Source organism: Ambystoma mexicanum, chromosome 1p (genome assembly GCF_040938575.1).
Source record: "Ambystoma mexicanum isolate Mex_15411 chromosome 1p, UKY_AmexF1_1, whole genome shotgun sequence".
In the NCBI taxonomy this organism is placed as follows: Eukaryota; Metazoa; Chordata; class Amphibia; order Caudata; family Ambystomatidae; genus Ambystoma; species Ambystoma mexicanum.
This window is the reverse complement of record NC_090921.1, coordinates 129,304,975-129,317,315: the sequence shown is the minus strand read 5'-3', so window position 1 is coordinate 129,317,315 and position 12,341 is coordinate 129,304,975. Positions and strand designations below refer to the sequence as shown.

The window sequence follows — 12,341 nt, the reverse complement described above, 5'->3', positions numbered from 1 at the left end:
TATGAAACCTGTTTTTGGGGTAAATTCGCCTGAGAGACTTGTGGAGACAGTGCCTCAAGACTAAGAAGTAGCAGACTGGGAAAGTGAGGAAAGCAGCATTCCACAAGTGGTGTGACAGAGCCAGCATTTGTACGAAATCCAGCAGAAAGGGCAGTGAAAGTAAGGCAGTAGAATAAGAACAGATTTACTGCAATAAGTCTAACATACAAGAGAATGACCGTACCAGCCTTAGTGGAGTATGTTCAGAAGGGAAAGTTGCAGAGTTAGGCTGGGCTGTCGTAAAAGTGATGTTAGCGCAGCATGTTCATCAAAAAGGAGTTAACTTCTTTAGGAGAAAGAGGAAGTAAGCATCCCAAAATTCCTCATGGTGAAGTGTATTTAGATTGCTTTGTTTCTTGGTTTTGTTAATGTGCATTAAAATGAAGATTCATTTTAATAGTGTTGATGGGGGCATACATTATTGGGCTGATTGTTTCACAGCCTGACTTGAAACCCAATGAAGTCCTACTCTGTTTGGCAGTCCTGTGTGTTGTGACTTTTCTTTTACAAAACTGCACTCACATTTGTGGGTATTACCTGGGCTCTGATGTAGACTCCTTACTTTCAGGTTTCTCACCACTGCGTATAATGTTCAAGCCAAGAATCTTGTTCGGTCGCACTTTGTGGCTGCCATGGCCTCTTGTCACTCCCTGACAACCATTGAAGGCAAGATCTCTGGTGATCCGCTGGACCTAAAGATGTTTGAGGCCACTGGCTGGGTATGTATGTGCTGAGCGTGATTTTTATTTTTTATTAAGCCTCCTTTTCTGCAATGCTTGGTCATGGACCCTCTTCTGATCTGCTGTTATCTGTTTCTCAGATCCTTGAAGAACCCACCACCGATGAAACGGCAATGCATGATCAGATTTTGCCCACCGTTGTCCGTCCAGCTAATCAGAGTGTGGGGCAGATCTCCTTAGATAATGAAGATGACATGGTAAGATTCCAGTACAAATATAAAGTTGAAATCCAGCCTCTCTTAAATGCAGCATTATACAGTGAACAAGAAAATAGGCTGTGTTTATTAATTTTAATTTCATTGAACAATGAAGCCAGAGACCTTTTCTGTCTTTCTCATGTACTACTATATAAAAGGTTTAAAGGCCACAATTGCCCCCACCCTTTATCTCCTACCCTTTGCCTTCAACCCTTTGCCTAGGAAGTATAAACATATGTGGTCCTACGCAATATGTCTGTCTGGAGAACAAAAACCTAAAGGTTTATTGGTGTTTTTACATAGCTTTATAAAAATGTGGAATCTCATGTGATGCATATTTGGGCACTGAGTGGTTGGTCCACAGTATTAAGTTGTTCACTTCCAGAGTAAAAGTGGGAGTTGCGAGGGGTTTTCCTGAGTGTGTGCAGGTACCCAGGTTCCCCTGATGCTCCGAGTCATATTTTCCAGTAGTATGAAGTGGAAAGAAGCCAATCACCAACTGACACACAACTCCGATACTGACACACTACGTTGCTGTGTCCCGACGACACAGGGGGTTCTTGGATCTAATTGCCTACATACCAGTAGGGCTAGGTAGTATAAAAAGAAAGAATTACATTAGAAATGTAATTTGTAGTGCACTATATGCACAAATGTAGAAAAATCCAAAACTCTTTAAAGTAAGAAGTATCAGTGATGACACCAGATGCAGTGGATGCTGACAAGGCCGCGACCTCCGAGGAAGTTGAGGTAAGTCACTGTGGGAGCAGGTATCGCCAGACCCCAAAGCGATGCGTCTACTCTACGGCAAGGTAACTTCTGCAGCTGACCCCATCTCGGAGACATTTTGCAAGAAGCCAGCCCAGACGTTTGCTGATAGTGGTCTAACATCTGGGAAGGGCAATTAAATTGGAGTGCAAATGCAGCTATTCTGTACTCTGTTCCGAGGGCAGCCAAAGAAAACCTCACATGCTAAACCCTAAAAGAGGGGGGGGAGCACCCTGACAAAGGGATGCCACCTTTGTACCAAAGCATATGGCATACCCAAACATGATGCCGAAAAGGTCGACTTCATGATCCAACCTACCGAACAGGTTCCCTCCAAAAGACATTCAACAAAAAGTGCAGAGCTTCTGTGACTGAACCAGACAAACACTCCACCAAAGCAGTCGGGCTGAGGAGAAACTTTACCAGCAAACACCAATATAAATATGATACAGGTTTCAGCAACCCAGCAGACAAGTGTCAAGGTTTAACAAACATCCAGGCCCAACAATGAACTTAAAGGTAGGTCTTTAATATCTATAGTTAAATCCACATCAGAGCATGAATTAGAACCTGTTTCCTACATACCAGATCATAAAATCTTTTCAAGCTCACTGCGGGGCATGGAAATATATGATCCAGATTTCTCATATGAAGAAGAGCAATAGAATTGGGGGACGCTGTTGAGCAGCTGTCAAGATGGCTGCCTAGCTCTCGAGCTCCGAGCACTGCCGCTGTACATCCGAGAACATCTGCGATCAGCCTCTCCTTTGTGCCTGCATTCCTGACCCCCTGCTTTGCCAATGATTGGGGCTACGTGCCAACGAAATCTGGGTACGAATCGGACCTCTGGAACCGACGAACGGTTCGCACGGCTCACACTGCTGCGGGGCGCTTCCTCGAGACAGCTGAGCCGCGCCGCGGCCCAGTGAGACACCTGCCTCTGCCCGCGCCGCCCCGCTGCTGGGGCCTGGACTATCCGCTGGCCCAATCCCCCTGCTGTGACTGCCGGACCTGGCCGCCTGGAGACCTGTGTCGCGTGTGCTGCGCGCGGCCCGTGCTCCGGCTTAGAGTCGCCGTGGGCCGGGCCACCTCCGCACTGAGCCGGCAACTGTAGCCTGAGCTGCGCGCTGCCTCGGCTCGCGCTGGCCTGGGCCTCCACACTGCTGCTGGGACCACCCAGTGGTGCTACACCCGGGCCTGCATCGTGAAACGCCTGAAGCTGTGGGAGCCCCCAGCTATCCCACGCCCGCACCGCCCTGCTGTTACTTGTGCGGCATGTCCTCCGGCCCTCTGGGTGGTGCGGCTTCATCGGAGGGGCTGCGTGTGCCATCCATCTCCCGCTGTCGGCGCCCAAGGCCCTCCCACCCCCCAGGACTTCCCGAGGACCCAGCTGACCGTGGCCTGGGCTGCCGGCCGCGACACAGGTGAGGAGCTGCTGGGGTCATTGCACACTAAACTCCACGCCCCCCTTGCCCCTAGCGGACACCAGCCGTCTCCCAGCTGGGGCTGATCCCTGTGCTCTACAGCCCAGAGGCACTCCTAAGGCCCACTAACTCCGCTCCGATCGTTGTGTCCATATCCACATGCACCATTATTCAGCCACATCCTGGTGGGCCTCTACTTGCCCCTCTGGCACTGCCGCCACTGGTCCCTTGCTCCAGGCAAATAAGCTCTCGCTCAACAGAGCTGGTCCCACGGATGGTCAACTGACGGGGGTGCCGCCTTGACCAAGGGGAGCCCAACCACGGCGGCCTCCTCTTGTCACTGTACTCGCCCTCCAACTCGGCATCTCAGCACCGGCGTGACTCTGGGACACTATCGGACATTGCCCTTACAACACCGAACAGTGATTAAACGCTGTGGTTCCCTGCTCAGACCTATCTGCACTCGCGCTCTCGCTGCCTACCCTGCTTGTTGCATAGACTGAGACCTGCCCATAAACTGGTCCCACTCACCAGGGCGGCACTACCCCAGCACCATACCCACACCCTCCTTATGCCGGTGGCCCTGCCGCCCCTGCCCAGAAACTGCCTACGCCACTGTGGATTAGTGATCTGCTTCACTGACCTGTGTCTCCTCAACTGAGGTGCCCGAGGGGGGGGTCCCCACCCCTACCCCTACCCCTACCCCTTCACCACGCGGCCTCCTGGGGTGAGCCGCTCGTACGAGACCTTGCCTTGAGCACTGAGCACTCAAATACCATTCTCTACGGATCCAAGACTACCAATAAAGCCGGGGCCATGGATACATTTGCTAAGGTCACCCCGAGGTCTGACTCTGCCCACACACCAAGCGATCATGTTGACGACACGCCTCCTGCCGAGGCACCTGCCACAGACCTGACGGTGATGATGCAATCAATGGCTAGAAACTTTGCGGCCTTCCACGAAAAGCTTGATGACATTAACGCCAACGTGGCGTCACTAAGAGTCAAACTAGACCAGCAAGGAACGAGAATCACGGAGGCTGAAAACAGGATTGGACCCAACGAAGATAATATAGGCGCACTCCAGGGTACAGTATCCACTTTGGTCACAGACATGAAGGCGGTCAGGGCCAAATGTGACTATCTCGAATCCAGATCACGCAGAAATAATATATGCATTATTGGAGTCCTGGAGAATGCTCTGAAGGGTCGACTCGAACTGGCGGTGGAGAACCTCTTGAAAGATTTACTGGGCAATCCCGACATGTCTCCCTTCTTCACCATCGAGAGGGCCCACAGAGCGCTATCACCACGGCCCAAACCTGGAGACTTCCCGAGGCCCATCATTGCGAAGATTTTGAGTTTCAAAGATCGCAATCACATTCTCCGCCTTAGAGGGGAGAGCTAAGAATGGACTCACAGGTGATCAGAATTTTCCCTGACTGCTCAACCGGAGTGCAGCAGGAACGTCGCCAATTTCTTGGAGTGAAGAAACTCCTCAGAGAGAGGAACATCCCCTATGCCATACACTTCCCTGCACGCTTGAAGTTCACGTTCAACAACAAATTGTATTTTCTCAAGGTGCCGTCCAAAGCTGTGGAATTCATAGAAGCGCACATACCCCTGCAACCTCCTGCTGTCGACCTCATGGGCAATGATTGAACTCTACACTTGGCCTGTACCATCTAAATGTTGAGTTCATCTGCTGTTCGATTCTCACCAATCACCTTTCGCATCCATGGTTAACCACGTTTTTGTATTCACCCTGGTACATAGCTCTACTATACACATCTCACCTGGCATCCCATCTATATATGCACCAGGGAGCTAATGCAATACCAGCCCACTTATCCGTCCACTCTCAATATTTGTGGTTGTCTAAGATGTAAGTCTCTAATGTTCTGTCGGCAGGCCTCTGTCTCTCATCTACGGCTAAAGGGACAGGCATTACATAACTGCTAAATCTGCCTGCTGGACAACGGGACCACTAGGGTTCATATGCAGATCCCTGTTTCTCACTTAGAAAAGCAGGGACATGTACTACATGACCGCCTACACTGCTCGTTTTGCAACGGAGCCAATTGGCTCCAAGCGTGCTTGTGCACGGCAATGGCGCACCCCACTGCAATTGCACTGTTCTTGTATTCACTTCTGTTGTGGGTCAGCCTCAGTTGGGCTTTTGAGCAGACTGGGCCAAGTTGGGGACGGCTCAGCTGTGTACAGTTGAGGGTGGGTTATGTTCACACGGCTGATCTTGGGTTAGTGGTGAGCGGGAATGGGGTGTTACAAAAAAAAGGAATGCGAGGTTTCACGGCACGCGCATCGAAAAGCCCACTTTCGACTCTAACTCTGGGAGCTCACACCATTGCTGGGCTTGGGATATTTACTGACACGTGTACTATGGGACTAGATATCTGTCACTGAAATGTCCGCCATCATAATGTCCTGGAACATCCGGAGGTTAAGCAATCACACCATGGCCCGTAGGATAATGCTAATAGGCACAGCTGTAAGGTACTATTTCTACAGGAAACGCGCTCCAATGGCCATATTCCAAGTACCATGGCCCCGGCATGGGGCCCGGCTAGAGTCTTCACTTCCTACTCCTCCCAATCCAGGGGTGTCCTCACAATGATCCATAAGTCAATTAAATTTATACTACATAAAAGCTATATAGACCCTGAAGGACGCTTCGTTATACTGCACTGCACACTAGTTAATAAAGAATACCTACTTGTCAACACCTACTGCCCCAACGTGGACTCCCCTGAGTTATTTGACGCTGTAACCGCCATACTGCTAGGCTATGTAGGAATCCGGACTATATGGGGGGGAGACCTGAACCTTATTCTGGACACTGTCTTGGACAGAACTGGCACCGCCACTCGAGCCCTGTCCAGTGCTGCACGCAGGCTACTCTGCCACATGCGGCCACTTAACATTTGTGATGTCTGGAGGACGCTACAACCCCAGCATCGGGAGTACACTTATTACACATCCACGATTGACCGTATCCACGATGGCCACCAGCCCGTCCCCCACCTTTTCCAACGAGGACTTCGTAGGGGTCTTCTCAATGGGCCTGAAAGACGACTCCCTCCGCGGTGGCAGGGAGACTCTGGGTCCTGAGGGCGCCTCCACTGGTGTAGCCTCCACAGGCTGAGCCAGGGCCGCGGCGACATCCTCAATCGAGGTCTTAGCAGAGTGAATTAAGGCCATTGTCACCTTCTGGACGCCTGGGGCCTTCACCTTGGGGGGAGGGTCCGAGCCTCGCTCCCCCTCTGCCGGAATCTTTGAGATCGACCGGGGCCTCTCCATAAGCTTCGCCGGGTTCTCGGACTTCCTCTTACCCGAGCCAGAGCATTGGCCCGTGGTTGATGGCGCCGGGGAGGATGCGCCCTGCCTGGCAGCCAAGGAGCCCGACCGTTCGGCGCTCCCAGTGCCCGCAGACTTGCGGTGCTTAGCCTTTTGTTGGGCCCCTGTCGCCGGGGCACCCTCACAGGACTTAGAAGACCGCTCGGACTTCTTTTTCTTCTTCTCGCCTGACAGGCTCTTCACTTCCAGCCAGTTGGCGAGACGGAGGTGGCGATCCATCATGGTCTGCTCCGACATGTTCCCACAAAACGCACAGTCCTCCTTGTGCGTCTTGTCCTAACGAATGCTCGTCCTCCTTGAAAACATTCTGAAGCTGGCATCCAGGGCAGGTCCTGAATAGCTTCCCGGGCGTCGAGCTTCCTTTCTCCTGGGCCATGTCCGGGGTAGGCCTCGGAACTTCTGGAATCCTCCAAAAGCGTAACTCAACGAAATCTTCATCCTTGAGGGGCGTAGAAAACTCCGAAACGGATCCCCGTTGATTGGATGTAGAAACGGTGGAGCTTGAGGCTCTATTTAACCGAAAAATGAGAAATCTCCTGAACAAGCGCGAAAACGCAGCAAAAGCTCGAGAGCTACAGCACGAGGACTCCCAAGACTTGAACGTGCGGTAAAAATCTGAGGATGGCTGCCGGAGGCGGGTCTTGGGGAGAGGGCAGTCATTGGCTGGGGGCAGGATGACCCAGAGACCAGTGATTCGTTACTACTAAGAAAGACAGATCAGAAACGAAACTGATACTGATTTTTTTTTTCTATACCGAGGATTCCCGGCCTGACGACAGGGAATATTCTCTTATTCATGAGCATGTGAATCCATGCCAGACCCATGCTGGAGAACAGTTACAGGTAAGTATCATCCAGGATAGACATGTTCCTTGTGTCAAGTGAAACCATGGGCAGGGTGGAGGGGTCCTGGATCCTACCTCGCACATTCTCAGACCATGCTCCAATCACACCATCTGTGAGGCTAGGTATACCCACCCCGACATTCAGCACCTGGCGCTTCAGATCTGAGGCCCTCAAAGATAGTGTTGAAGGCCGAAATTCTGGCAGGCATCAAATCCTTCTTTGAGCACAACTCTCTCCAGTGCACATCAGCTGCGGTTAGGTGGGATGCCTTCAAAGTGTACATCAGGGGAATGTCTATTTCACGGGAGGCTGGGGTACTCATAGCAATCTGAGCTGCCCTTGGTCGCTACGAAGCCAAACTGAAGCAATTAGAGCTGCAATGCCCCACAGGTGCTGACCCCGCTATACTCGCCCAAATCAGCGACGAACTCCAGGCATACAACGCACTGGCTGCCAACGAAGTCCAGTACTTTAGCCACCCACAGGCCGCCAGGAAATATGGCGAGGGGACAGACCGGGGAAAAAACTAGAGCTAGAGGTGAGAGGGGAATCTTGCCGGACCCATATCGCCTCCATCAAAGATCAATTTGGCAATACGCAGTGGGCGGACCAGCAAATTTTATATATATTTACAGACTTGTACAAGTCCCTCTACTCCCAACCTGCCGAACACACTGAACAACATCTACGTGAGCTACTTGACCAGATCCCCACTACTGAGACCTCCCCTCCTACTCGGGACCAGCTGGACTCCCCAATTACATTAGACGAGGTGGTGGCGGCCATCTCAGACTTGCCCAAAGGTAAGGCGCCGGGCCCGGATGGACTCACCACCAAATTTTACCCAGAGCACGTTGCCATGCTAGCCCCCATACTGCTCGAGGTCTTGGACGAATTAATCCGTGTCTCTATCCTCCCCCTTCCATGCGTGAAGCTGTCATTATGGTTCTGCTCAAGACTGGTAAACCTGATGACGAATGCAGGTCCTATAGGCCTCTCTCCCTTATGAACCTCGACACCAAAATCTTTGCAAAGATCATGGCGAACCGCTTTCTGCCCATTATACCATATCTAGTCCACGAAGACCAGGCGGGCTTCGTCCCTGGTAGATCCACTTCCCACAATATCAGGAGATTGTTTAATGTTATGTCCCGTATAGACCAGGACGTCCAGGATGTAGCGGTCACCCTGGATGCCCAGAAGGCCTTTGATATGGTCTCTTGGAGCTACATGTGGCTGGTGCTGGAGACAATGATTGGGTTCATCAAACTACGATACACCTCCCCTGTGGCGCGAGTAAGAGCTAATTCATTGACATCGGACCTTTTCACACTTTCCAGGGGTACCCGACAGGGATGTCCCTTCTCCCCGATTCTTTTTGCACTAGCAATAGAGACGATGGCAGACTATGTCCGTGCACGCCATGCCCGCAAGGGTATAAGATTGAAGGATGACCCCGAAATAATATCTATATGCGGACGACGTTCTATTATACATCAGAGAGCCAACAACCCACCTTGATCCCATATTAAGAGATATCACTCGCATCGGCACCTACTCCGGATTCACAATCAACTATTCAAAGTCTGAAATCTTCCCGCTTACTAAATCTACTCAACAACCCACCACCGAGTACCCCCTACGTTGGTCCCGGGATGGCGTCAGATATCTGGGAGTGCAGATATCCCTAAGTAAATCCACCTTACTTGCCGATAATTACTCGGCGGTGGCACAAACAGTTGAGGCTAAGATATCACGGTGGTGTTCTCTCCCGTTGTCCATGGCTGGTCGGCTTTCCCTCATTAAAATGTTTCTGCTCCTTTACACTTTCAGCAACATGCCTATATGGCCGTGGAGGGAATACTTCGCTAAACTACACACACTTTGCGCACAGTTCCTGTTAGGGAGAATTCTCTGTTAAGGCTGAATTTCCTAACCTAGTGAGTCCCCCAGCAGCTTTACTGGATTTTTGGGGTTTATTTTTTTCTCCTGCCAAGAGTGAGACTATTTTACCCTCACTCTTGGACATGATTTGAGTGTGTTTCTTTGAATCTAGATGTGTTCAATGGGCTATGGGGTCTTTTACCCCACAGGGCTTCATGTGTTTTTGTGAGGTGTTACACAGCACCCTCAGTGCCGTAACACAGGGGTGTCATAGTGACCCCCCAGTATAGACTCCATACCCTGGGACTGACTACTGTCTCCCAGGGCATGTAAAGTCACCATTGACTTTACTAGTCTTAAATTCTGAACAGAACCAGTACAAACCATCATATTGTGGATGTACTGGCTGGGGCAATTCAATTGCCCCGGGGTCTGTTAGTCGAGGGGGCACGTCTCCGTCCCCCCTGATCGAGTTTTGGCCGGTGGCAGTTGATACTATTTTTTTTTATATTCAACCGCAAATATTTTCCTATGGGATTTCCCATTGTTTTAGGCTACTATCTTTATTTAATTATTTACGGTAGCCTCGAACATACCGCCGGTTTATGTAATTAATATTAATTCTCCGGTTGGTATTTTTTGCCAAAACTTGATTCTAAAATGGCGTTTGTGTTCTCTTCTGTGACTCCAACCCAAGTCGAGCCCTTTGTTCCACTTTTTGGCGGGCTTCTCCACAGAAGCCCTCCAAAGTGGTGCCACTCTGTCTGGGGTACTTAGGAGGGGTGGAGGGGGATTTAGGCACCCTGGACTGAGTTGCCTAGGCAACTCAAGTCGCACTCCGTCCTGATTGGCCCAAGTGGTGAGCCGGCCGGCTCACCACTTAGCATGTTTGAGTGACAGCTAGGCTGAGTGGGGGTTTTCTGCATAAAAGCAGGGCTTTGGGGACTGGAACTTCAGAAGTCGCCACAGGACCTAAGAATCCGACGGAGGAGAAGCTGAGCCGACCAGCCACGACACCACCACCGGTGGAGCCCTGCTGGATCGTCTCACCATTTTTCCCAACGACAGAGGAGATCTCCCGCCGGAGAGTCTTCTTCCTTTGACTGGTGGGGATAACCAGTTTCACCATCTTTTCGCCTTCCCGACGTACCTCGTGGCCGCCTTGCCCGTGCCAAGCACCCCGGCAACCGGAATAACACGTTTTACCACGACCGCGAACAAAGGTACCACCTTTAACCGGAAAACTCCACGCTGGTTTCTTCCCTGGTAGTGCAACGACCTTCATCTTTCCTCCAAGTCGAGATCTTCTCTTCCCCTGGACGACGACGCAACTTGCACCCACTGCCAGGAACAACTGCCACCGCTGGAGGATCCTTCCCACTTAAGGTACTGTGTCCCGCCCGGCTTCCCTTGCTACTGACTGTACAGGGTAGATTTAGCCCCCGGCTTTCGAACCTGGGTTGGCCTGGGACACCCTGGCTAAACTTTCTTAAAGCCTCTCTAAACTCTTTTTGAACCCTCTGCAAGACTTTCAAAGCCTAGTGTAACTGTGTGATCTTGGGCGCATTTGTGCTCTGCTCTCTCTAAGAGTGGGTCCAGCCTTTGGACTTTGGCTCACCAGTGACTTTTGCTCTTCTGCCTTGCTAACAGTGTTCCTGAATCTTAGAGTGGTGTACCTTTCCATATTCTGTCTTTTTCCCTCCCTTTCTCACAAACTTATTGGAGTGCCATCTAGTGAAGCGCTCACCTCTGTATGAAAATAAGTGGTGTTTTACTGTGACTTATCTGATAAGGAAAAAGGGGTGTATGTATTACAATAGTAACTGTGTTTAGAATATTTTACAATAAGAGTGCTGGAGTGTTTCAAACAGTGTTTTTTTTTTTTAAAATAAATAATTATATATTTTGATACCAAAGCTCTGGTCAGTGTTTGCTTGTATTATTGTGTCTGAGTGCCTATTGTGTATACTTCGCATACTGCCTAACTCTTCTTGAAAGAAGTCTGACTGCTCAGCCACAGCTACCAGGTAAATCTGGGTGGTACAGACTGCTACCAAGTGGGTTTACTGCCAACACCTGTAGTCTTAAATCTTTTGCAGTGTTCCCTAAGGGAACTGCACCGGTTTCTGCCTAACAGTTCCTATGGCATTCCGGTGCAGTGCGCAAGAAGTGGACGGACATGGTGCTTCCATACAAACGAGGTGGATTCACAGCTCCGGATCTGACACTCTACTGGACTGCGGCCCAGGCCCAACACGCCACTCGCTGGTACCCTGGTTCTCCAGCGCGACCGCACGTCAAATTAGAGCGACTTGCAGCCGCTAGTACCAACATCATGTCTTATACTGCATCGGCATTATGCACCTGACTCTCCTATTGACCCAATCGACTCGACCATTCATGCCTGGACACGCGTGCTATATCCAACAACCGAGCCCTTCCCATACTATTAATGGCTCCCTGTATGGGCCTTCTCCGGCCTGGAACCCACACATGACACTGCTCTGGCCCGACATTGGGGGGGCACTGGTATACCAGACGTTCTCCAGCATGGGGTCTGGCATGGATTCACATGCTCATGAATATTCCCCGTCGTCAGGCTGGGAATCCTCGGTAAAGAAAAAACCAGTATCAGTTTCGTTTCTGATCTGTCTTTCGTAGTAGTAACCAATCACTGGTCTCTGCGTCATACTGACCACAGCCAATGACTGCCCTCTACCTAAGCCCCGCCTCTGGCAGCCATCTTCAGATTTTTACTGCACGTTCATGTGTTGGGATCCTCGTGCTATTGCTCTCGAGCGTTAGTGCTATTTTTTTCACGTTTTTTCTCAAAAACTTCGTTTTTTTTCGGTCAAAAGAGCCTCAAGCTCCACCGACTCTCCATCCGATCAACGGGGACCCGTGTCGGATTGGTCTACGCCCCTCAAGGGTGAAGATTCGTCGAGCTACGCTTTTGGAGGACTCCAGAAGTTTCTCAGGCCCATCTCGGTCATGGCCCAGGAAAGCTGTTCAGGGTCTGCCCTGGATGCCAGCTGCAGAATGTCTTTAAGGAAGACGAACACTCCT

At 50.8% G+C, this 12,341-nt stretch overlaps 1 protein-coding gene across 3 annotated transcripts in view; it reads left to right on the top strand.

Moving 5' to 3' along the window:
• LOC138567068 (polyamine-transporting ATPase 13A3-like) overlaps positions 1-12,341 on the top strand; it is a 656,189-nt gene that overhangs the window by 363,020 nt on the left and 280,828 nt on the right. For all 3 annotated transcript variants that reach the window (XM_069644931.1, XM_069644921.1, XM_069644914.1), the window contains 2 exons: positions 608-758; positions 860-976. In XM_069644931.1, the coding sequence (XP_069501032.1) occupies positions 608-758; positions 860-976 (268 nt within the window). The remainder of the gene's footprint in view (positions 1-607; positions 759-859; positions 977-12,341) is intronic.